This window comes from Lacerta agilis, chromosome 3 (assembly GCF_009819535.1).
Source record: "Lacerta agilis isolate rLacAgi1 chromosome 3, rLacAgi1.pri, whole genome shotgun sequence".
NCBI classification, from domain to species: Eukaryota; Metazoa; Chordata; class Lepidosauria; order Squamata; family Lacertidae; genus Lacerta; species Lacerta agilis.
This window is the reverse complement of record NC_046314.1, coordinates 61,994,987-62,021,073: the sequence shown is the minus strand read 5'-3', so window position 1 is coordinate 62,021,073 and position 26,087 is coordinate 61,994,987. Positions and strand designations below refer to the sequence as shown.

General features: G+C 38.5%; 1 protein-coding gene across 6 annotated transcripts in view; it reads right to left on the bottom strand.

Annotated features, from left to right (window-relative positions):
* The window catches only part of STXBP5 (syntaxin binding protein 5), a 106,116-nt gene that overhangs the window by 27,981 nt on the left and 52,048 nt on the right, over positions 1-26,087 (bottom strand). For 5 of the 6 annotated variants that reach the window (XM_033143949.1, XM_033143950.1, XM_033143952.1 and 2 more), the window contains 11 exons: positions 20,926-21,049; positions 19,428-19,506; positions 17,133-17,287; positions 15,227-15,299; positions 13,962-14,109; positions 13,811-13,878; positions 11,844-11,884; positions 10,618-10,838; positions 8,937-9,115; positions 7,373-7,498; positions 5,859-6,010 (listed from right to left, as the gene is read on the bottom strand). In XM_033143949.1, coding sequence (XP_032999840.1) covers positions 5,859-6,010; positions 7,373-7,498; positions 8,937-9,115; positions 10,618-10,838; positions 11,844-11,884; positions 13,811-13,878; positions 13,962-14,109; positions 15,227-15,299; positions 17,133-17,287; positions 19,428-19,506; positions 20,926-21,049 — 1,366 coding nt within the window. Of the gene's footprint in view, positions 1-2,449; positions 2,534-5,858; positions 6,011-7,372; positions 7,499-8,936; positions 9,116-10,617; positions 10,839-11,843; positions 11,885-13,810; positions 13,879-13,961; positions 14,110-15,226; positions 15,300-17,132; positions 17,288-19,427; positions 19,507-20,925; positions 21,050-26,087 lie in introns of all 6 variants that reach the window. The other variant, XM_033143955.1, reaches the window with a different exon arrangement.

The window sequence follows — 26,087 nt, the reverse complement described above, 5'->3', positions numbered from 1 at the left end:
GACCTATCAGAGATCTGTAAGACCTATGAGAGGATACACACAAGCATTGGGAAAGTTGGTGTGGCGGAAAAAGGAGAAGCAAAAGTATTCTTGACCACCTCTTAATTATTTTAAGGCAAGAGAGACGAAGAGCCAGTCCATTGCTCCCATTCCTCCCAATATGTTAAATGTATGAATCTGGGAGTTTTAAATGGCCTAATAAAGGTATCACCCTAATATGGATTACAGAGAAAAGTAAAACCTTTTAATTTCCCCCACAAAAAGCCAACCATTTGTTTGTCGTTTGGCAGCCTTAAATCCAGATGGGCTCCTTTGCCTGTAAATCGTATCCACTTTGGCCAAAAGTGGAAAAGGTTATTTCCATTTTTAGATTCCCTATTATAATAGTTATTATCATTATCTTTATTATCATTGCTACTATTGTATTATCCACCATTCACCATAAGGCCCTTGTTAAAAACAGTTAAAACAGATTACAGTCAATAGGTGGATCCTAAAATATGTATCTCAGGTATCAAAGGCCAGAGTAAAGAGGTGTGTTCTAAATGAAATCCCAGCCAGTAACCTGGCTATTGTATTTTGGACCAGTTGCAGTTTCCAAGTCATCTTCAAAGGCAGCTCCACATAGAGTGCATTGCAACAATCCAGCCTGGAAGTTATCAGAGGATGGAGTATGATGGTCATGCCATCTCAGTTCATAAGGGGCTATAGCTGTGAACCAGTCAAAGCTGGAAAGAGGTATATCTAAGCATCAAGGCCACCTGAGTCTCAAAGGACAATACTGGATCCTGGACTATCCTCCCCTCCCAAGCTGTATGCCATGCCCCCACCTCCTTAGAACACATAATACATGTGCTTCAGGATTCACCTTCAACTTATTGGGCAACATCCCACCCATTATTGCCTCCAAGCATCAGTCTAGCACCCACATATTGGTGACACCTCACATCAAAACCCCTGAGAGCTCCCAACATTTTCTGATAGATGTTACATAGAATGGAAGACAAGATGAAACCTACAGCTCCACTCCCATGGTGTCAAACAATGCTCCTCCCCAAACTACTCTCTGGAAACAGCCCTAGGAGCAGGAATAGAAACAATGAATTGCATTGCCATCCATTACCCTCCATAGCAAGAAGAGAACAGAGAGCTTCATTTTACAGATTCAAAACCTGAATTACAGATTAATCCAGAGACCACACACCAACACAGAAAGAGACAGAAATTTTAAGAAATTTTAAGAAATGCACAGTACAATACTGAAGCCAGTACACACCCTATTGGGCCATCTTCTACCCTGCCATTTGCAATTACACCTTTGTAGTTCAGACATGTCAGCAAATGCACCCCAAGAACAGTTAAGGTCACTTTTACTAAAATGAAATGTATGACATGTATGCTATTGTATCATAATTTAACTATACAGTGAATTCTTAATGAGTGCCTGGCTTTAAGTCCAGCACAGCAGGAGACATGCCTAAGCCTCTTTGCAAAGCTCACATTTGAATTTTGCCATTTAGGGAGGGGATGCTTTAAAATTCACCCACACTTATTGTGTAGAAGTATTTGCAGAAAATAACTTCTAGGGGTTATCTGATCTCAGGAGAACCCAACACAAGAAATATGCATCCTGATCACTAGGGGAAAAGGAAGGGTAAACTTCGGAGATTCCAAGGACTACTAGCAAATAAGACAAGCAGGAAAAGTGCACTAAATGGAAAGGAGAAACAGAAGGCCTCCCCAGCTGGATAAAAGGGTCTATACAACAAGTGTAGGGTTTTAGGTTTGTTTTAAATTGATTTGTTTTTGTGTTTTTAACCATTTTAAATTATTTTATATGTAAATCATCTTCAGACGGTGGTTTAGAAGGTGATTAATAAATTAACTGTAATACCAATACTAATATTGTCTGGTGTCCATACAACACACTCAACAATCACAGCTCTGACTTCACTCGCTGGCTAAAAAGCACTGATAGAGGCAGCCAGGCTAGCTCATTTCACAGAAATTGCTTAGAAGGGTACCTGTACATTTTTGCTTCCTAACTTTCTTTCCAGGAGGGTTAGAGATTTATTTTTTTATTAAGAAAAAGAAAACTCAGAGTCTTGGTCCTTTGTCCAAGGGCACCAATGAAGGTCTTTGTGGACACCACTGCACGCATGGGTGACACATTTGTGACTTGTATTATATTATCGACTAATGCCGCTTTTTACTGTTGCTTGCAAAATTGATGAAGGATTAATCTTGATCTTATTGTACCCAATATTCCATATTGATAGTATCTCAGGTAACAGTCTAGAATTATATGAATAATATAGAATTAATCTCTGCTGATATGTTAGTGAAAGAAGCTGAAAAGTAAAGGCTATGGTAAAATATTCAGGGTGATGAATGCATATAACCTAATCAACTGGATGTTAAAACACTTTATTCTTATGAGATGACTTACTTATATAAGAGGTGCGAAGTTTTTTCACAGACTCTGAATATAAGTTAGAGAGGCCACACATGCAAGAAGCCACAGCCAGCATGCCTTATTGAAGCAATGAGAAAGGAAAGACAAAAACACCAACACAGTATATTTGGAGAAAGAAAGAAAATCTGCAGCAGAACTTTAAGATCCAAGCAAACAATGTATTTGTGGGAAATTGTTAGACAGCAACTGAAATAGAACAAATCATGCATGTGCCAGAATTCACACAGTGTAACATAATTTACTTGTTGTCTTACGTAATATTTATAAAATTTCCCATTAATACTACTAACAATTTAATGACAAAACAAACCTATCCCTACTCAGCTGTTAAGCTGTTTCATTTAAGAGAATATAGTATTAATATTACAAACACTGGAATTAAGAGGGAAAAGTAGAATTTAGAAAACCTGAGAAGAGAAAGGACAGGAGCTCAAAAGCAATGTGACTACCGTATATTCCAGCGTATAAGACGACTGGGCACATAAGACCCCAAACTTTTCCAGTTAAAATATAGAGTTTGTGATATACTCGACCGCAGATTCTCCACCTGGTGTATAAGATGACCCGTGACTTTTGAGAAGATTTTCTTGGATGAAAAAGTCGTCTTATACGCCAGAATATACAGTACTTTGATGAAGGCAAGAGTCAACAAGGAGCTGCCTACTTCCCACAAGTTCTGTTCCCACCTTCAACCACTAGGTGGAGCCAATACCCAACCAATGACCTTCACAGGCAGTGTGTGCCACATTAAACATGACATTTGAAGCAGAGACACTTATCCCCAAACACTTGAGGGAAGAAGCATGTTCTCACTACACTTTTACTTATTTTACATTCTTCCTCCTGTGGAAGAATGGTGTATTATGGTTACTGCATACTATAAGGTCCCAGGGCTGGTTACACTAAAAGGTCCCAGGGTGATAGAAAATAAAGCATTCAAAACAGATTAAAACAAATTATACTCACAACAGGTTCTTTAAGCATATGACAAAAAGCTGTACAATGAAGGTGACAGATATATTTCTGTGGGGAGGGTGTTCCACACACAGAATACTCTCATCCCAGGTCACATCCCAAGACCTCTAAGGACAGTGGAACTACTAAGCACCCCACCTCGCTGATTTTAACACCCAAGGCCTGTAGGAAAGGAGGTGGTCTTTCAGATATTTGGGAACTAAGTGAGCACATGAACTGAGCCCAGAAACAAACCAGCAACCAGTGCAGCTCTTTTAGAACAGGGCTTATGTGAGTTTTAAAGGGCGCCCCAGTCAGTAGTCTGGCTGCTGGAGGTTACCAGAGCATGGAGTACTGTGGCCAAGTTGTCTCTGTGCAAATTGGGCTGTAACTGGTGAAGCATCCAGAGCTTGAAAAAGGCATGCCTAGTTACCAAGGCCACCTGAGCCTCCACTGATAAGGCTGAATTCAGTAGCACCCCCAAGCTATGGACATGCTGCTTCCAGGGAAGTACAACCCTAACCATGACAGGTCTCCACATCCCAGAATCAAGAACCTGGAACACACAATACTGCTTTCTTTTCAGGATTCAGTCCATCACTTCCTCTGAGCATCAGTCTAACATCTTGACTACCTCTCCCAATTCAGATGCAACAGAGAAACAGAACTGGGTATCATCTGCATATTGGTGACACCAAATTTCCTGATGGAAGTTCCCAGTGGCTTCATATAGATGTTTAATAACACTAGGGACAAAATAGAGTACTGCAGGACACCACAGGACAACTCTCATGGCACATAACAGTAGCCTCCCATAACTACTTTCTGGAAACAGCCCTGGATGAAGGATTGGAACTACTGAAGTACAGTGCCACCAATCCCCACTTCCCTGAGATGATCCAGAAGGACAGTGTGGTCAGCAGTATCAAAACCTACTGGGACGTCAAGGAGAATGAGCTGGGCTGCACTCTTCTCACCTCTCTCCTGACAAATGTCATCAACCAGGGTGCCCAGTACCATAACTGGGATGGAAGCAAGACTGAAATGGATCCAAGCAAGCAGTTTTTTCCAAGCATGTCTAAAGCTGTACTACCACAACCCTCTCACAAGTGTTGTCCAAAAATTAGTTATATGGTACTGGGCAATAGCGATTTAACATTTCTGGGTCCAAAAATGTCTTCCTAAGGAGGAGCCAACCCAGCCAACCGTCGACAGCTAGCTCTCAGAAGCCAAGGTGGGCAAGCATCAAAGGGCAGCTGGTTGGCTGCACTTCTTCAAGCAGCTTGTCCACATCCTCAGGTATGAAGCACCTCTAAAATTTTCTGTTCGTATGCACTTCCTCCTCTGAGAATTTTAGGCTTGTGGTTTGCTGAATTTATGTGATTGCACCCATGTGCCAATACATATGTTAACAGATCAGGTACAGTATGCTGAAATAATTGTGTCCAAAGATGAAGGGGTTAAGTGCTGAGTGGTTCTGTGAAGCAGTTAGTTCAGAATAAATTTATGATGACGGTGTGATAGCACAAAGGAAGACGAAAAGTACATCTCAAACAAGGAAAGGCAAGACAATGGAAGATGGTTGATGTGAGCACATAAACCTTGGTAAAGAATAACACTTTTTTGTATAGAAGGTAATGAAGTAGAATATTATACTGGGAAGGCTACCTTTGAAGGTGACTCAGAAACTACAACTAATACAGAATGTGGTAGCTTGACTGGTGACTGGGAGTGGCTGCTGGGACCATGTAACATCGGTCCTAATGGATTTTCACTGGCTCCCAGTACATTTCCAAGCACAATTCAAAGTGTTGGTGCTGACCTTTAAAGCCCTAAGCAGCCTCGACCCAGTATACCTGAAAGAGCGTCTCCATCCCCATCACTCAGCCCAGTAACTGAGATCCTCCTCAGAGGGTCTTTTGGCAGTTCCTTCACTATGAGAAGTAAAGTTACAGGGAACTAGGCAGAGGGCCTTCTAGGCAGTGGCACCCTCCCTGTGGAACGTGCCTCCCCACCCCCGATGTTAAGGAAATAAAGAACTACACAACTTTTAGAAGACACCTGAAGGCACCCTGTATTGGGAAAATTTTAATGTTTGACATTTTATTATGTTTTTATATGTTCTGTAAGCTGCCCACAGTGGCTGGGGAAACCCAGTCAGATGGATGGGATATAAGTGTGCTTATTATATATGCTGAAATTGGTAGTCTGGAATACTCTTAAAAAGAAGACTGTTTGCCTACCATAATCAGATGATGTTTTCTAAAAAGAAGCTCTTACAGAATACTATCAACATATAAACCTTTTGGTTTGTGCAAGTTACTTTCAAGGAAAAAGCTAGTCGCATGCACTCCTAATCAGCCTGCAGTCAGGTAAGTAGAAGACCAATACAAAAATTTATCAGCAAATATCAAGTGTATGACCTTACCTCCAGATGGTTGTCTGCTTTTACGTGGAGATCGGGGTTCCCTCCTATAAGGATCATTAGAACCATACAATTCAACGGTGCCAAGGTTTAAAAGTGTGGTCTTTTGGATGTAATCAACCATTGCAATACCATTACAATTGCCAAAAACTACTCTGAAAGAAAATTTATTAGAAAGAATATGATGGCAATGAATGATTGATATCCAAATATATCCTTATGTTAAGTACAACATTTTACTTTCCTTTTTAAGGAATTAGTTGAACTGATTATTTTTCAAAATCTATTCTTATATAACATTTAGAAATGTAAGTTTGCATGAAAAACTATTCAAAGAACAATTTATTTTAGTAGTAGTTGCTGAGAATAAAACCAATACACTATTGCCTTACTAAATAGCAAACCTCCACCTGACATAAAATGATTACTGTCCACTGCTTACTCAAGGGTAACTGTTTTGTTGCCGTGTGGGAAGAAGCTAATAGCTGACTTGTTAGTTTGTCCTTGACATGCATTTGTGTTTGGCATGGTTTTACATTAATATTTATTTCTTATAAAACAGGTTTAGGTAAATAGGCAGTAAGAACAATAAATAATAATATGCAACTCTAAACAAGCAAGATAAAAACAACAGAACGAGCTGATTAACTGATGGAAACACCAACAGGAGCTTTTGATTCTGAACTGTTGCGATTAACCAAAGAAGCATTTTCACATCTACATAACGGGAGCTGAGACAATCCACCATCTGGCTGCAGAAGAATACAAAACCATAATCTTCCCCATTCCTGGCTGCTACACTTGGGATTTGCCTCATCACCACTGATGACTCTGTACTTCTACTTTTTACAAAATGTCTTACACCTCCATGCCTCACCCAGAGGTTTCGTATGCTAGTCTGATTGTCTTAGCCAGATCATCTAACCTTCTGCTCTACAATTACCCAAATGAATACCACACTGTACATCCACCATTCATTTACTTCATTCTCACCATCTTGTTTTAATCTCCGATAACTGACTAATCTGCTTGTCACAGCAGCACGTTATTGCATTCTCCCATATTCTTTCTGAATGTCCACCTAGTCTAGATACAACCAAAAAACTAAACAGAAAAAGCCTCTTCACAAAATGGCTGGGAGTCTAAAAATATACAAGACTTTCAAGAAATCAGAGATGGCACAGAAGATTGTGTTCTATGCCGAGAACCATTTGTCAACTTTTCTGAAAGTGCTGTGTACACATCTAACAGCAGAAGCTATCTTCCCCATGTAATATACAAAGATGGAACAACATTATTGTAATGAAAGGGAACCCTTGGGCAAAGACTGAAATGTGTTTGTGGCTGAATACCACAATAAATGAGAAGGCCCTTTAAATATCTTTTTACTGAAAACATGGAAACAAGTAGCATATCAAAACAACATGAATCCAGTAGTTTAGCAGTAACGTCATATTCCTTCTGCAATAGGACAATGGGATTTAAGGAAGAGAAAGTACAGCACCAAATATACTTACAAGCCATAGGCAGAGTTGATTGCAAGGCTTGTTATTTGTTGAGGTGGTTCTCCACTCACCCATACTAACTGGATAACCAGCTCAACCTGGTAGCCTGGAGACTGCTTGAGGGGAGAGTTTTTAACTCTGCAATATAAAGGAAAGGTAGACAACATTTATCCTTGTGAAAGTCTGCCAAAACCTTTTACTAGAGTGGGAATATTTCATGACTGGTTGTATTTCTTACTACAAGTTAGCACAGCCTCAAATGCTTACTCTGGAACAGATTCCTATGATGTGGAGGAGACTTTTATGTAAGTGGCCATGTTCAGATGTTGAGAAAGATCACATGTAAGCACTGGAGAGCACATTTTCCCACCCCCACCCCGGTCCCGGTGTGCATAAATTGCTTAATCAGCCACATTTTAACATACTTTCCGATCCTGGCTTGCATGTAAATGGTGGTTTGCACACACCAGAGCTTGCTTAATTAAGATTAAATGGCAAACTATAAATTGCTGAAGTGATTGCGAAATTAAGCATTATATCATAAGGACCCACAATACTTATTATACATTTATTTATTTTTATTTAATTTAAAGCATTTATAAACACAGAAATTCAGTAATAACAGAGACCAATCTTATGAGTCAGGGACTGCCAGGACAAAATGGTATGCCTTTACAAAGTGTCTAAAGCAACTGATAGATGATGCTTCACATATGGCAGCGGAAAGAGCATTTCACAGTGCAATTAGTTCTGCTCTCTGCCAAGTCTCAATAGAGTAGAATTTGGTGGCTTATCATGACTGGTGAGCTAGACTTGAGAGTTGGTAACTTACCTAAATTAATCTATTGAGTCTGTGGCTCAACTGAAATTTGAACCAGGAATCTGCAGGCTCATGACTTAATCTCTATCTTAAATATGAATGAATAGGAAACAATACAGGAAAGGACACAGGAAAGTGAGATAAGGCAGGAGATTCTAAGTTAAATGTGTAGTTGGGGGCATTTGGCATCTGGTTCTCTCTGGAGGACTGAGAACGGGCATGCTGTTTTTTAAGAAAGGTTGAAGTATTAAAGGAGATTACTATACCTAAAAATATATTTGCTCTAAAAATCTACATTAGACTATTCACTAAAAGAAGAAGGATTTCTCGGTTAACCTTTGTTTTTATAAAAGTACTGATTTGAGATACTGCTTTCTTTTAAAATCAAACAGTATATATTTTTTATGAAATAAATAAAAGTACAATGATGCAGTGTGAGGAATCTAAACTTGTAGAAGGAAATCATCTGTTCATGATGCAGTTGCTATATATCGAACTTTGGCAAATACAGCGATTGAAGCATATAGGTAGTTTCATAGGCTCCTGTAAGCAATATATAATTACTTTGTACATTGATACAAGCTCAATACATGTGTCTTCTATTAGCGCACCTTTGTAAAGCATACACTAGGAGGAGGTATGGGTAACCATATCTCAAGCAGCACATGTCAAAAGCCAAAAGTTTTTTTCTACAATAAGATTAAGCAGTCTATGAAGGTAAGATACAATATTTGGAAGTACTAGTCTTACACTTACTTTAAACATGGGACATTATCACGAAGCCCATCAGATGAGCTGCTGCTAGTGGACGGATGAGACTGGGGAGCAATGGACTGAGGGTTGGAACCTGTGCCTGGAGTAGGGAGTGGTGGCACTTGCTCAGAATCTGGAGACTCTATATAATTTATTTCATACAATAGCCGTACTTCAAGCATCTGCAAATGACAATGGAGAAGACATGACACAGTCCTAGAGTTCTTTGCACTGCAAATTTGGTCTCAACTTCCACAAAGTTAAATACAAAACTTATTATTAAAGACAAGTGGATGGCCTCAACCACATTATCAAGCTGCAATGTATCAATCAAACACCAGACAACAAGGTACCAAGAGTACTATGAGGTTTGTTTGACACTATCCTGAGAGATGCTGGGAGCTGCTGGTCAATAACATCAAGAACAGCACAGGTTTGCCATTCCTGTTTTAGAGAAACACTTGCAGCTGATTCTGTGGGCTGGGCTGCGACCACCTCCTCAGAATCCAGCAGTAACACAGAATCAATAAATACGAGTGGTGCACCTTCTCATTTAAAGGCAATGTAACCTCATCTAGGAGAGGAAATAGCAACATCTTTATAGACCTAGATTGTCCTGTCATCATTCCTATCAGGAATAGGCTTCAATTTGTTAGTGCTCATCCAGGCCATAACTACATATGTTCAGGCATTAATTAAATGTGCAAACAATTGTTTCTTGGTTTGATGGAAACAAATAAAGCTGGGCGACATGAGAAGAACTGCTCAACACTCTCCCTCCATAGCTGAAGTGTGGTGCTGAAGAGCACTGTGGACATCCATCTCAGGTGATCCAGAAAATTTGATCAAATACCATGATACTATATCAGGCATAGGCAAACTTGGCCCTCCAGGTGTTTTGGGACTACAACTCCCATCATCCCTAGCCAGCAGGACCAGTGGATGATGGGAATTGTAGTCTTAAGACACCTGGAGGGCCGAGTTTGCCTATGCCTGTACTATATTGTAAATCCAGATAAAGAACATGTTATACCCTCCCTGTTCAAGTCTAGATGAAGACAACCAAAGCATTATGGTGTTCTCAAACCCTCCCAAATATTTACTGATATGGGTCCACAAAGTCTGCCTCAGCCATGAATTTTTTGATTTGTTTATGAACAACTTATGAACCCCTCCAACCACTGTCTATCATTTAATGGGTGAAAAAACTGAACAAGCCTGTATAAAAATATTAGCTGCACTCTCTTCATAAGGCCAGGTATAAAGTACATGTGACAAAGGAGCTACTATGGGATTTTACCTTTAAGCAGGCATCTAATAAAAGATTAAATTGTTTGATCCAATTTCAATTTATCATTTTCAAAATAAAGTGACTTTCAGCTACATTTTGATTGTATTTGTAATGAGTAAGCCTAATGTTTTCAGCAAATCCTGTTCCCAAGAAAGTATACATAGGACAGCAGTCTTCAAAGCACAATTACCTATTTAATGTACATCAGCTTCAGTGGAACTCAAGAATGTGCTAAAATACATATTGTCAGTATATAGAAAGTGACATAACCACTGAGCATGGAACTAACTAGTCAAAAAAATGTTCAAGTTAGTATTACTAGTTTATATATCGGCTAAATATAGGGATTAACAAATATATAAATATATAGATAGATAGATAACTGTCAATTACCGGAATCACATCTGTTGTAATTTCTTGTTTGCTGAATCTGTAAACAATGACATGTGCAGAAACTCCTGCTATGCATAGCATCCTGCTTTCTGGACACCACGAGATGATCTGAATGGCATATGGGTCTTCATCTACTATGTCTGTGCTAGGTCTGTCGTCCTTATTTTTTGATTTTTCAAAGACTTTAGCTGTTTTTAGTTTGTACAGCACTTGCAATGTTACTAGGAATAAAATAAAAAATATAGTTTAAATGTACAAACCAACATAATTTTATAAACAAAGATATTGTTCAAAGAAGGCCATTCTGAAGCAATGGTAATACAGTGCTCACATTTCCATTCACACTGATTGAAAGTTCCTCTGCAGGTGATGTGTGCATGTTTGCCAGTGAGATAGATATAAATTTGCATTCCGCACACATGTGGTTACAAAATGTAACACTTTTCAGGATGTTGAGGAACTTCAGTGAGAAGACGAGGGCCAGGAGGGGCCTGATAATTTATATGCAAATCATTGCATGCAGCCCTTTAGATCCTGGGCATTGTGTATTATGGCCAGAATCCAAAGGGCACAGAAGCAGAAAGGCTTGGCAGCCTTCCCTTGTGAAGAGAAGGATTGTGCCCTCAATTATGAAATGGCATTAAGACAAAATGTATGATCAAAAATAGTGTGACAGCACCTTCTATGCTCCAGGATTTCAATTTGTGTTTCAAGGAGGTGATACGGGTTGCTTACAAGATATCAATTAAATATCATGTATGATTTGAAACCTCATCTCCTCCATCACCTTCCTATCTTCCCATCTTTCATATCAAACTTTTGGCTTAGAGGTTAATTACACTCAAGTCCTATTCAAGCCAAGCAAACAATTTAGTCACAGAGGCAGGGCAGAGGGATTGTGGTGTTACGGGCACACTAGCAGAGCCCATCCGGTTCCCTTGCTGGTGTGCCTTTACAGCCTGAACCTCACAGCCACCCTGCCTTATCCCCTACAGCAACCTGGTAAGAAGCAGTGCCACCTCTTATGTGAGAGGCAGTTCTGCAGATGCTGGCTGTTCCTGGTCACAACTAATTTAGGACCATTCGTTCCAATGGGAATTAAGTACAGCAGATTTGAGCAAACAAGGCAGAAAGAAGAGTAAACCCCAAAGGATGTCATCTATAAGGCAACAGTTTCACAGCAGCACTTTTTATACGATTCTTCCATAACTTAGCAAAACACTCACTTGCAGAAGCATCCCAAAACTTGATCGATCCATCTGCATGCCTATCAAAACAAGATTTTTTTTTCAGCAAAATTTCTTTAGAAAAGGAATAGGAAGGCTGATGAGATTTAGTTAGTGATGTTAAATTGATGTAACAAACCCATATGCTCCTATTTTCTTCTTAGTATTAGCCTATCATAGGTGAGCTGCATGTTGAGGGAAGGCTTGCTGAAGGAAGTCCTAGGAAGATACAATGCATCTATGTGTACTCTGAATGAGGAGACATTTAATACTTCCAAGAAGATCCCATTGGTACTGCCTAAGTCATACAGTATCAAGCATAATGGGCATGATACTCTATAATCATGTTGCTAAATGTAGAGTTTTACATTTCCCAATAGAAGTAAATAACAGACATTCACTTATATGGAAGAGGTAAAGAGTTGTACTTGAAGACACCACCAAGATTGGTGCTAAACTCAACCTCTTGTCATGGTGACTTTATAATCTGGGATGAATAACTCAATGGGACCTACTTTTCCATAAATGTTAATAGGAATGTGCTGCAAATCCATCCCACATGCATTGCAACACCAACAGCTGGTATCATCTCATGAGGGCAAATGCTAATTCTCCTCACTATCTGACTAATGGAAGTATGATTTGGTTTTATGCAGACTTTTCTAATTTTAAAACAGTTTAGTTCCGTTCATCTTTTAATATTGATGTGCATGGTTTAAAAATTCTGAAATTCACTTCAGTGTCATAGATATTGCTTTAGAACATGATAGCCAAAGTGTTGCCCTCCAGATGTTGCTGAACTACAACTCCCATCAGCCCCAGCTAACATGGCCATGCAGGCTTGGGCTGATGCAAGCTGTCACTCAACAACATTGGCAACCCATACTTTATATAATTAATTTAAAAAAAAATCTTTGTCTGAGGGATATGGATCTATATAGAGTACAGTATATGTTGAAACCCATTCCCATAATCTATCAAACAAGTAACAAATAATCAAAGCTAATTTTTGTTTTTGTTTTTCTGATATGTTGAAAACCAATCAGAAAGAAGTAGTAGTATCAACACCAACACTACTTAAAAGTCAGCATTACTGCCAATGTATTATTCACAGTAACCACCCACAGAACCCACTGAGTGTCTGCAATGTTTCACATGCAACAGATAACAGCAGGCAACATATATTTTTTAATTCACAGATATACATGCTGATTTTTCAGATTAGCTCTGTTCAAATTGGCTAGCACCTCATATGTCCAAGAAAACTTAATTACCAGTAGATAAATTATACAACATTTAAAATAACTCAAACCACCAGCTGACCTTACTTAAATGTTTTTAAATGCCTGATACACACATGGCTACAAATGTGTAAGCTATTGCAAAGAAAGGTGGAGGCTGAGAGCCACTGGAGAAGTATCCCCACCTGTTGCAGATGTCGCTCTCAAGTAAGCAGGGGAACCTTTACTAGCTTGCTCATTTTAACTCTTCTGTTATATATTAGGATAATAGAAATCAGAAAAATAATATCCCTCTGCACCGTAAGTACCTGTCCTCCACAATGCAATTTTAGCCTCAGATCAAGGATCATACAGTAATCTTTTCCGCTGTTATAATTTTCAACACTAGCCCTAACTCTACATTTATATTTCTAATGAAAGTGATGGTAAATGCCAGTGAAATGTCACACAGCAGATGGCTGTTTGGGCTGTAAGTCCTTTTCTTTTCTCCCAATACATTTCTCTCCTCTTCCAAAAAAGGGCAAGGCAAAGCAATGCCTTTAATCCACCTCAAATTAGTTTATAATGTTACTTTAAGCATGACAGACAATTATTATCTAAATTACCCTAAAATAAGTGTAGATTACAACATACCAGTTTATGAATAATGATGCACAAATTGTGCATATACCCACATTTACTTTGGCAGCCTTGGCCAAACTAATTACTTGTCATCTTATTACTTACCCAGTAATAATGATCTCTGGATAACTCTGTGTCACCAAACCCCAGTTTCCACCATTGATAGGCCATTCCTAATGAAAACAAACAAGCTGATTAAATCCAAACACATGGAATACTGTTGCTTAGTAATAAAGATATTAACTCCCTTTGGTACCTTTTTACTATAACCTTGACGTTTCTGGCGAGCCCCAACTGAATAAAGTGCTGGAATAAGGTCCACAGGACAATCGGCAAAATATTCACAACAGGTAACTGGAGATTCATGTATACTCAAGGGATAGGGATTCTCAAATATAGGATACCTTTATTGAAAGGATGAAAACATGAAAGCAGTTAGTTATCTGATAAATAAAATTTGTAGGATGCAAAATTTTTGACACTTTCTTCCAAGGTGGTATTAAACAATGGTAAAAATGTCAATGCAAAAAAACAAAGAAATAGTAAATGAATACAAGCAAGTACAAAGTAAAGCAGCAAAGGGGGAAAGGAGCTCAAATATTTATAATTTATGTGTATAAATATAAATCACTTTGGAATACTAGTATACTAGAAAAACATTAGTAAAGATTTAATTGTAAACTGCTTGTGAAATATACTCTACAGAAAATTATCACTTCAACAGAATGCTGGTGAATTGCTAATCTCAAAAATCAAGAATTTCCAGAAATTATCTTGCAATATCCCAACCCTAATATGATCTCCTGCTGTCATTAAAAGATCCAACCAATTTTTATGTATAACTAAAAATTATATTTAAGATGAAAATTAGCAGCTATAACACAGTGCATAGCCATAACTACCGGTATGTTCCCCCTTTCAGGTATATGCAGGTATATTAAGTGTTTGAATCATCTTACAGTGTGCCATACTGGCCAAGTTCACACATCTTGCTGAACGCTGGTTTATAGAGTTACAAAAAAGAAGAGGTACAAACTACAGTGAGCCTCGGTCTTGGGTACTTCCCAATCCTCTTCCTGCATGGCCAAGATTATATGTTTGGAAGCTTCTGCCTTTAAGTGTAGCTTGCTATAACATCTGGACCCAGAAGTGTGTTTATCAAACTGTGGTGAAGCAAAAGCTGCTGGAGTTGTCCTCGTCACACAGCAGGAGATCATGTTATAGTTTAGCATGATAGACAAATGTGGACACTAAATTATTGTAAAGAAGAATTCACTGAGTTATCTTCATTTCTTTATTCACCATTAGGAACACACACACACACACACAGGGGCTATTTTCAGTTATGCTTTCAAAATATTTTCAAAGGGGGGGGGTTCTAATAAATCAGGTTCATACAAGCAAATCACAATAGAAAACTTAATGTTTTGTTAAATGGAACAACCTTGATTGGTAAACTCCATCCATGACAGCTACGAGAAACACACCTTTATATAACCTCATTATATTCTGAATTCTTACCCATTTTGTGCAAGATCAATAAGTACTAAATCTTTTTCTAGAAGAACGACCACAGCATATGGCTCTTGGAAATCTAAGACAGAGACAACAATGCAACCAAAGAGGAAGACTAATTAATAAGTTAATAAAAGAAAACATTGATTCACTGCTGATTTAAATTTTGTGAGGCTTAATGCAACATGGGAGGGAAACAGATTAATAGCATAAACATTTTTTTAAAAAAATATTACACCACTTTTCACCAAATCTTTATAACTGTTTCCTAAACAGTAGTCCCAATGTAGTGTACAATACCACCGAGCAATTAAAAAATGACTAAACAGCCTAAAATATCTAAGAGCTTCAGCAGGAATCAACTTTGAAAAAATACAATAGGACAAGAGTGTCTTAATCTGTCTGCAGAATATCGAAGAGAGTGGTAAATAGAAGGAGCTCCCCACCCCAGAGACCCACAGAGTATGCAAGCAAAGAGGGACCTCTACTGCTGATGACTTTGGGGACAAGTCCTGCAAAGTCTTATTCATCTTATTTGGTGGATGGCAGTTATGCCCCGATTCTTCTCCAGTAAAAAATAAGCCTGCCATCCAGAGCCATTGACAGCAGTGAAACCCAGGAAGCATTGCTGTTGCCAATTCTGAGAGACATAAGTGATGTAGCTACAACAACAAATATGATTGGCTGTTTGGGATTGTGGCATCCTCATATTCACAATATGATCCGTGATTGGCTGAGAACCAGTTTGTTAGGGAGAAGTTGCTCCAGGGGGTAATACATGAACAGATAGAACAGAGGAAAAATTGGGGCATTACTTAAGAAGGTTCTAGGCACCTCAAAAGCCCCCATGTCACACAAAAAAGAGCCACTGGGCTTAGCTATATAAAAAGTGTGCTTCTTTGAGTGAAAATATTCTCTCAGCTGGGATCTAAGCGCCTTTGCGCTCTTACAGGGTTTTACACAACTGTCCAAGCTGCCACCACCCGCAATCAACAAGAATAAAAATAGCAACAAGTAACACCAACAAGAACATACACCGCTCAGGGCTTCTCTGGATGTATGAAGCAGTGTAGAAGTAGAGTCAGTTAGACCAAATCAAGAAAAAGCTAGGTAGCCCAGAGTAATGTAAAATATTTTACAGCCCAACAGTTCTTTTTCCTGTCAGGTGGGACATGCCCAAGATGATAATAGATAGGGTGGGTAACAGCTGTTTATAACCCTGGAAGCTTATGCTGGAACACACACTGTCAAAAGAGAACCTCAACAAAAGCAAACATGTTCAGCCTAAAGAACTATGTGCACAACAACAAACTGCCAAAGAACCTGGCTGAGGGAAATACACTCCAATAACGCAAAAGGTTGGGGGGGGGGGAGCTCAAGAACAACCACAAACAACCAAGACCAGTTGACAAGAACGGTAAAAAAGGGAGCCAAGCGAGACAGAGAGACTTTTCTGCAGGAAGGCAGGAGTTAAAATTGGAGGAGGTTGGCTGTTTGAGAGCACAACTCTAATTTAGCTACAATCCTGCCTGTAAGCACTAGAGGGAGCTCACGTCCCACCTGAGAGCATCTTTAGTCAAAAGAAAAATGATCACACAAAAAAATTAGGTTCTGCATTAGACAGCACAGCCACCAGCCTATGGAAAACATTCCAGAATATGAGGACTACTCTTTCTCATAAATGCTATCTTGCTGTCCAGATAGGATGGTACTAGAGATGTGTAAATTCTCCTCAGATTACTCAAAAACTATCTACGATCTTTCAACATTTTAGGAACCTTTTGGAAGAAATGGCCCCACCCAACCCTGCCATGAAATTATATAAACAGTAAATAAAATTCTGGAATTGTTGCAGCAAAAAACTGCTATTAAGCAGTCCAACAAGCGGGAAGAATCTTTTTTCAGAACCTACCATTAGGGTATGGAGTTTCACAGAGGGTTAGAAAATCAACTATTGAATAATCCATTTCTAAAACAGCAGTGCTCTTCCCGTGCATAACTGTTAAACAGGGTCTTCTTCCTACAGTGTCATATGACAAGCCACCTGACAAGATGATGAAAGGTTCTCTTGAAAGAAAGAAAAAACAAACAGTTAAGGTTATGAGAGACAGCATTGGGAGACTTATCATCTGAGATCAAGAGAGTAACCAATAGCACTCATCACTGTATATGTGGCACAATATACCACTAACCTTTTGTGTTAGGTGTGCTTGGCTTAAGAGTTGTGCAAGAACACAAGTTTGCCCAACAGACTGAACAACTAGCTGAAAAAATCCATTCCCATTGATCTGTGTAAATAGAGGCACTTGTTTGTCTTTTAAACCATATTTTAAGCTGTTGGACAAACTATTGTCAAATATGCAGTACATCTCCCCACTTATTCAGAAAGTCCATTCTAAAGATGCATATGCAAAATTCTGCCAAGAAATGTAACTAATCTTACTAAAACTTGTTTTTGCTTCCTTAGATGTGTCATACATGTGTGAAACTCAAAATTCACTTTTAGTCAGGACCAGCCCATCCATGATGTGGACTGAGACAACTGCCTCAGGCAGCAGAATCCAAGGGTCAGTGTCTCCACGAGGGCACAACCTGCTTCTGCAGGAAAAGTGACAGCAGCTTCTGGCAAGATCTCACAAACCTTTTGTCAGATCTCACAGGAAGCCACCACTTCTTGAGTCTCTGGCACTGCCATGGGCGCTGTACCTACTTGCACCAGAGAAGAGAGAAGAAGCAGTGACAGCTTACAGGTTCTGACAAGATCTCCCTGGAAGCTGCTGCAACTGCTTCTCCTGACTTCTGCCATGGCAGGGAGGACGCCCCACCCGCCATCATCAGACAAGCAACAAGTGGCTGCAGCAGCCGGCTCCAGCGAGACCTTGTGGACCTCTTGCCAAAAAGACTCACTATTTTCTCTTTTAGGGACATGAGTGGCGCTGTGGGTTAAACCACAGGGCTTGCCGATCCGAAGGCCGGCGGTTCAAATCTCCACAACGGGGTGAGCTCCCGTTGCTTAGTCGCAGCTCCTGCCAACCTAGCAGTTCAAAAGCACAAAGTGCAAGTAGATAAATAGGTACCGCTCCAGCGGGAAGGTAAACGGCATTTCTGTGCGCTGCTCTGGTTCGCCAGAAGCGGCTTAGTCATGCTGGCCACATGACCCAGAAGCTGTACGCCGGCTCCCTCGGCCAGTAAAGCGAGATGAGCGCTGCAACCCCAGAGTCGTGCACGGCTGGACCCAACAGTCAGGGGTCCCTTTACCTTTACCTATTTTCTCTTTTAGATATATACTACATACAAATGGAGACCCACAAAGTGATATATTTGTGATAAATCCGAACATTATCCTGAATCTGAACAGTCGTGTGGGAATAATTCATATCCATTGCACATGATTTATGGAAGTCTGACAGGTTAAAAATGCATGCCACACCCTAATTCCGTTCCCTTTTTTATTCTAGAGTCTTTAAACTTTCAAGGGCAATGCAGAGCCTGCACATGTGTGAAATAAGTTAGGATTAAATAAAAATCACTTCCTCTTTGATTCAACCCATGACAGGGGTCAAAGAGCCCTCAAAAACTCATAAAATCCTAAACTGGGAACAAATTCTGGTTAATCATTTAGCCTCTCCCACTTCCAGATTAATGTAAAATGTACGGTGTTTTATGTTAATTTTGCTCAATGTTAAAACTTCCCTTGAGGTTTTTCTGGGTATCTGGAACTAGCTTTCCCCTTGTATATGTACAATGACATTTTTCCTGCCCAAAGTAACATCCACTTTACTACTACAGCAAATAATTTTAATGCATATTCCACACCTACATATAACAAATCTGTAATTTAAATTATTGCAAGAATTTAAGAGATTTCTCATTCAATTAATTTTAACAAATAAATATTTTTTGCATGAAGGTTGTGTGAAGACCAAGTGCATGGGAGTTTGAGAAACCATTTACTTTCACAATCATCCTTGCTTCCAGTCTATTTTTATGCAGTAAGAACAACAACAACAACAACAACAACAACAACAACAACAACGCTGAATAGAACTGAAGGTTCCATGAATAAACAAAGTTGTGGTGGGTTTGTCACATTTTAAAATCATGGAAGTACTTCAATATCTGTTTAGATTATTTTGCCTTGCAAAGTTCTTATTTTTCCTCTACAAATATCCAAAACAAAGTTAAGTAACTGTTTCCTCATTCTTACCCAGCTCTGGTAGTTTTGTATTCCACTTTAAGAATAGGTTTACAAGGCTCTGGCTTCTTTCCATCTTTTACCTGCTTTCCTAAAACAAAATATTTTCTTATTTACATTTAAAAATAATTTGATAAATCTCAGAAATCACACCAAAATCTTAAGAATAGTCCCATATATTTAAAAGGTTATATAAACACTACCAAGTGTCCATCACACTATCCTTACAGATTTAATGCAAATAACTCAATTGCTTCTCTTATAAACATTAGATATTGGCTGTAGTAACCAACATCCCATGTGCTCTCTTACCTGGGAGAAAGTCTCAATCCACTGAAGTCAATGGGATTTACTCCCACATAAATATGCACAGGATTGAGTCGGAGAATTATGAAGAATAAAGAATTTTTTCTCCTTCATTGTATTGCTGTTAGAAAAACTATTTTATTTTAACATTTGGTCGTGATATATTTTAAAAGAAAGCAGGTTTGACCAGCAAATTGCTAGTTTCACAAAAAATCATTTCCACTATATAAACACTGTATAAACTGATTAGAACCTTTTACAGTTACTAATTTACATAAATAGTGAGAACCTTTTCAGGGCTAATGGGCTAATTACATGTTCTGCTAATTTCTAAGAAAGCTATACAAAACTGCAAAGCACTGCAAAGCAGGTAAAATCTAGACATTTTTACGTCAATGCACAAGTCTGATAAGGTGCCACTGCAGACATCTTTTTGGACATACAATAGTAAGGTTATGATCATACTACACATCAAAATTCCTAAAGCTGTGAAAGGTGTACACAAAGGCGTACAGCAATGTAGCTTCTTGGATTTTTCCTGTCAATCTTATGATAAATGTACTACTGTGCCTGCACTTAGGGTGAAAGTAATCTTTGATTACAATAGTGTTGTGCTAGTTTGATATATGCTGTCTCCTTCCACCCCCTCACAAATTAGGTTAGTAGTTGGCATGCCCATAATAACCAGGAAAGCTAACTTTTGAAGCAGCTCTGCAGGCATCAGTGTTTAGCTCCACGGCGTGAAAAGCTTCACTTGCTGCCTTCTGCGCATCAACCATTTGTTGAAACCACAAGAGGAGACCAGGTTGTTGCCCCTCCCTGAGCTAGTTCACAACCCTAATAAAATACGTAACCAGGAAAAGCTGCCTGGTCCGATTCTACCTTGGGCCACAGGAGGTGCACCTGAACTTGTTTTCTTTTGCAATACTGCCTAGATTAATAAACAACTCCACACTTAGCCTCCAAAGCAATGGACTTTCAAAGCCAAATCCTGACTACAGGAGACAAGGCAGGTGATATAAGCATCAGCAGAGTTGCAAATATATGGTACAGTTTTATACCTTCTTTCAGCACATGGTCCTCAAGAATAGAGGCATCAAGTTGCAGCCACCGGTAAGCAGTTTAGATGACTTAGCCTGCAAATCACTCTAAAGCATAATGTACAGACAACGTTGAACAGAACACACTTTCATTTTGAACTTACCATGTGGAGTGATTGTCTGCAATGGCTTGGTAGGATTCCTTACATTCCATATAGTCAAGGTGCCGTCCGAATGGCTACAGATAAATTGCTTTCCTTCGTGGTGCCAAGCTACAGAATGGATTGCCTGATCAAATGAGGGGAAATCAGAACTTATTCAAAGCGATAAGCAGAAATCTTAACAATTTCATTTAAATATTGCTTAAATACTCCACCATAGTTCATGTGATTAAATAATGTGATAAAATACTATTTTAATGCAAAACTGTAACACTGATTATGAAGGTAAGTTTGCTTTAACAAATCATATTTTATGTGTGTTGCAAAAGTAGTTAAACTATTTAAACTCACTTTGTTTGGTTTAAAACTGTTATTGAAAACCTAATACAATGGTATAGTGTAGTGGTGCAAATGAGAAAAATATACAGTATAGATATATATTTCAAATTGCTTTTGGTGTACTATAGTCTGTTAAACTGAAGAGAACACCTGTATCTTTTGACAAGGGTACAATTAAAATATTGCAACGTTTATACTGGCATGTTTGTCTGCAGTATTGGCGAAAGACACAATTTTCATAATGACTTTGTTTCAATGCTATGCTTCCTTACAGCAATGTACTCTTTGATCTCTTTAGCTAGCATGCATTTTCTATCAATATTCAATTGCCATAATCAATGCATGTGGAAGTGAGCTAGCCTACAAAATGTTTCCTATACAATTGATTTTGGAAGTCTGACTGGTCAACTGGAATTGCATCATGTGATAATCTGTCAACCTCCTATCTGATGAAAATCATAAAACTCGCAAATCATGCTATATTAAAAATGTACTATTAGTCAAGAACTGAGAATTCTCCTGGTGTAAATCAACATTCATCAACATCTCACCAACTATGCACAACTGAAAAGGTGACATTTGATTTTACAAGGCAATGACAAACTTGATTTATAATAAAATGAGATCTGTACTCCATAAAGGCTTTGCTATAAGCAAAAAAAAATGAATCCGGTTTTTAGACTTACTAAGACTACTGCATTAAAACACATGTATAAAATATATATCTTGTTATTTTCTACTTTGACTAGAACATTAGATTGCTGAAGTGCAGGACTAACATCCTTTACAGGACTAGTGGAAGTAATAAGAGTTTTGTTATATGCAGCAGTCATCTGCTAACACAGCAAAATACTTCAGAGTAATGCTTCAAAATAATTGCAATCTAACAGCTAATACTACTGGAATTTCTGTAATTCGGGAGCGGTTGGACAATTCATCGCAATGCTAAATAACTATCTAGAACTGTTACTAGAAAAGCAGCTCTAAAATTAAAACTTATTTAGAAATCTACCCCCCCCCCCCCGCACTAGAGTAATAATCTGTGGCCCAGTCAGATGCTGTCCAATTTCAGCTCCCATCAGCACCACTCAGAACAACCAATTGTCAATCATTAGGGATTATGGGAGTAGTAATCCAACAACATTTGGAGGGCAACAGACTAGTCACCCATGCTATATAATGTTAAAACTTCAGAGACTATACCTTTGGTTTTTAGTTTTCCACTTTATTAGATCTTCTCACTGCTAAACTGGTCAAGAAATCCCAGAATTCCCAGAACATACTTTGTAAATAGTGCAATATGCTATATTGACTATTGGATTAATTACACATAGACTTGAAATTTTTGAACTATAAAAACTCAATGTCAATGATATTTTACATACAACACATTTGAAAAGGCATTAAAATGTAAACTGATATTAGACCATCAGATCAGAACACAAGGTGAAAATCAGATTAACAATGAGCCCTGTGACTGGAATATTCCAGCCAAGTATACAACACTAATCCTGCATTAAACTATTATGAAACAAAGCAAACCACAATGTACTACTTTTATTTTTTATTTTTTTTAAAAAAAAATATTTTTCTTTCAAGTTAAGAAATTGCTCATTTCCTAAAATGCCTGTAGCATAGCTTGTGAAACCTGATGCCTTTCTAGGTTTCTTTGATGTCATTTTTATTTCCCCAAATTATATAGCTACTTCCAGCTATGGTATAAAACGAAGCAAATGTATCCTCTTACTTCTTCTATCAATACAGATTCCCAAATTATTCTTTCACTCTGCAGCAATATCAGAAAACTTTGATACAAGACTTCATAAACTGTGCATTTATAGCATCAAGAAGTCCACATGACCATGTTGTTTTTAATATATTACAGCAAAAGGCAGGGTCAACGTCTCAGGAAGGAGAAACAGAAGTGACAACAATAACACAGAAAAGTGATGGAAACATTTCTTGTCTCTGTACTAAATGTTGATCTCATAAAGGAACAACATGAACAAAGGCAACTGCATGAGAGAAGGTGAAATTTTCTGCTATAGAACTGTAAAGCATATTTACCCCTTCATTCTGGAAGGGGTCTAATTGCACACTAGTGATGTGAAAGTGTATCATGATAGGAATCATCAGGCTAGGAGCTGTTGTGTATTGCAGATAGATAAGCCTTTATTGCAGGGGCAGGGAACCTCCAGCCTCTAATTAGGTCTGCTAGGCCTCCCCATTTGACCTAAAGCCCAAGCCACACACCCCTATATCATGTCAGGTGTAGGGCAAGTAAACACATGACTGGGCCAAAGGGGGTTTTGTAGGCACTACTGATCATTTGCACCTCAAAGCCCTGGTGCACAGCACTTTGACTGTTGGGGCTTGCACAGCTCTGTAAATGGTCCTTTTACACCATAAAGTTTATGGGGAAAATTTAAAGTATTTTCATGTTCTGCCTTTTTGAAATTGTTCTAAATGATTCTTTGATTAACAGAAAGTACTCTTAAGAATACATTTCCTGGAGCTTTGGGTAGAAGCCTTCTCCTACACATCAAATCTCACCACCTCACACTTCCCCACCATGAAAATATTACTTGTTATCTGTCAGCTTCTTGACAACTGATACTTTCCTCAATTCATGAGCAAGAACAGCATAATTTATAAGGTAGCCGGGGTGGGGGGAAAGCAGGAATCTGGGGAGCTTTTCCACCTATATGCTTTAATAATACCAACTGCAAATTAAGACCCTGGTTTGCAATTACTTTACTGCTACAAGTGTACAGTGCTCCTTTCCTCTTCAGTGATGATGAGCTGGATATATAAATTTTAAAGCGCATCACTTGGGTGCAATCTGTCTGTGGGGGCAAAACCTGTCTGCTACTGCTGACCGCAGTGAAATAGACTCCACTAGCAGGGCTGACACAGAAAGCTGAGAAGATACAAACTGTACCCTTTGGGTCCCTGCAATATATAGCACCTTCTTCCACCTACACCCCAATATATCCAATAGGCATTTCCCAACATTCTTTGTCACATGGAAATGTCATGGATGCTTTAGCTGAGATTCCTGCATTGCAGGGGGTTGGACTAGAAGACCCTTGGTATCCCTTCCAACTATAAGATTATATGAATAGGCAGAGATAGAAATGCTTGGAACCATTTGAAGCAGGGAAGGCACTGCATCCAAGATACATCCCCACCAAACTGGGGACCTAGTTTTGGAAGTGAAAGAAGCAATGCATTTTGAAACTATTTGTCATTCTCCAGACTGAGGAGCTGGATTCAGTTGGGATTGTGAGAAGTAAAGAATTTAATCCCAATTGAACCAAGCTCCTTGCAAAGTGGAAAGCAAGTGTTTATTTTTTTACATTTGTGACATCAGTATTCTAAGTGTGAAGCAACTGCAAATCTGCATGAAGGAGGCAGATTCCAATCCTTCACTGATGCCACTGCCAGAGGTACAGCCCATAAGACTTTATTAGACTTCTGTGTATAATATAAAAATATAGTCAGTCGTTGGGTTTTCCCTCTGCAAGACTACAACTGTAAAAAAGAGATTTTCGTCAGTTCTTAACAGTAATGGGCAGTAATGAGGAAATGAAAAAAGGAAAGTTCAAAGAATTTATTTAGCAATCTAATAGACCCAACATATTTCAAAGAATACTTGCTTCAGGATAACTAAAACAGATAACTAGTACTATATTAAGAACACTGAATATTAAAACATCCTTATGTAAGAATATGCATGCTATATCAAATATGAAAATAAACGAAATTACCATCTCCACTATTTGAGATTGTGGATGATGCACATAATTATATGTAATGTGTAAAAAGTGTTTCTTGATTGGTGTTGCCCCTCCCCTTTTTTATCATCAGGCAGACTTGTTACAGAAGGCAAAAATTCACACTGAAACATGGGAATTAGAGGTGGGAGAGCAGGATATTTCGCCTCTTCCCCAACGTTCCTGAGTACATGCCTTGAGCCCATATAAAAAGGAACTACTTGAGCCCATGAAAAATGCTCCATTTGCTACTTTTTCACTTTAACTATATTTGAAAAATAATTTTATTTATCACAAATATTACATACAAACATACCAAAACAGATTTGGTTATAACATTACCAATTAAACAGCAATGTTCATACATACCTTAATTTTAACATTGAAACAGCTAAATAGGAACAACTTATTTACACTTACCGTTTTTCCCCCCATTCTACAGATTATATCTTCACAAAAATGTGCACTCTACAACCAATATTTTCAATTTTATTTTTATGTGAGCTATTAACAGCTGCCATGTATCTAGTTCCAATTGATAATTTTATCTATTTCTTATAAAAGCTGTTAATCAGATTTAACTGCTCTCACATTTTTCTATGATTGATTTGTTACTCATTCCTTTGGAGAACAGTTGCGTGTTGTCCCTAGGGGATACTGTGGTAGCATGAGCAAAACCTTTACCTTACTCGCAATAGGTAAGCTGCTTCCACTCAGAGGAACTAAAGAGGGGGAAAGGTAGTGCTGATGATTTAGCGTGTCACTGATTGAAAACTCTGGAGAGGGAAAAATAAAATAAAAGGGTAGTCTCCCGGACCTGCCATTACTGTAGGGATGTTGCTAGCAAGTTCACTAGCTATTATGCCACAATATTTTTAGGTGTCTATCTGGATATGTTTTACAAATTTTGCTCAATATTCAAATTTTAAGTAGAATTATTAGTGCTAAATAACTGACACCAGAGTAACCAGTCATTAATACAATGTAAATGTTTCCATTGCTTCACACTGGCACAAAACAAGAATTAGATTTGGAACTCAAAGAATTCAT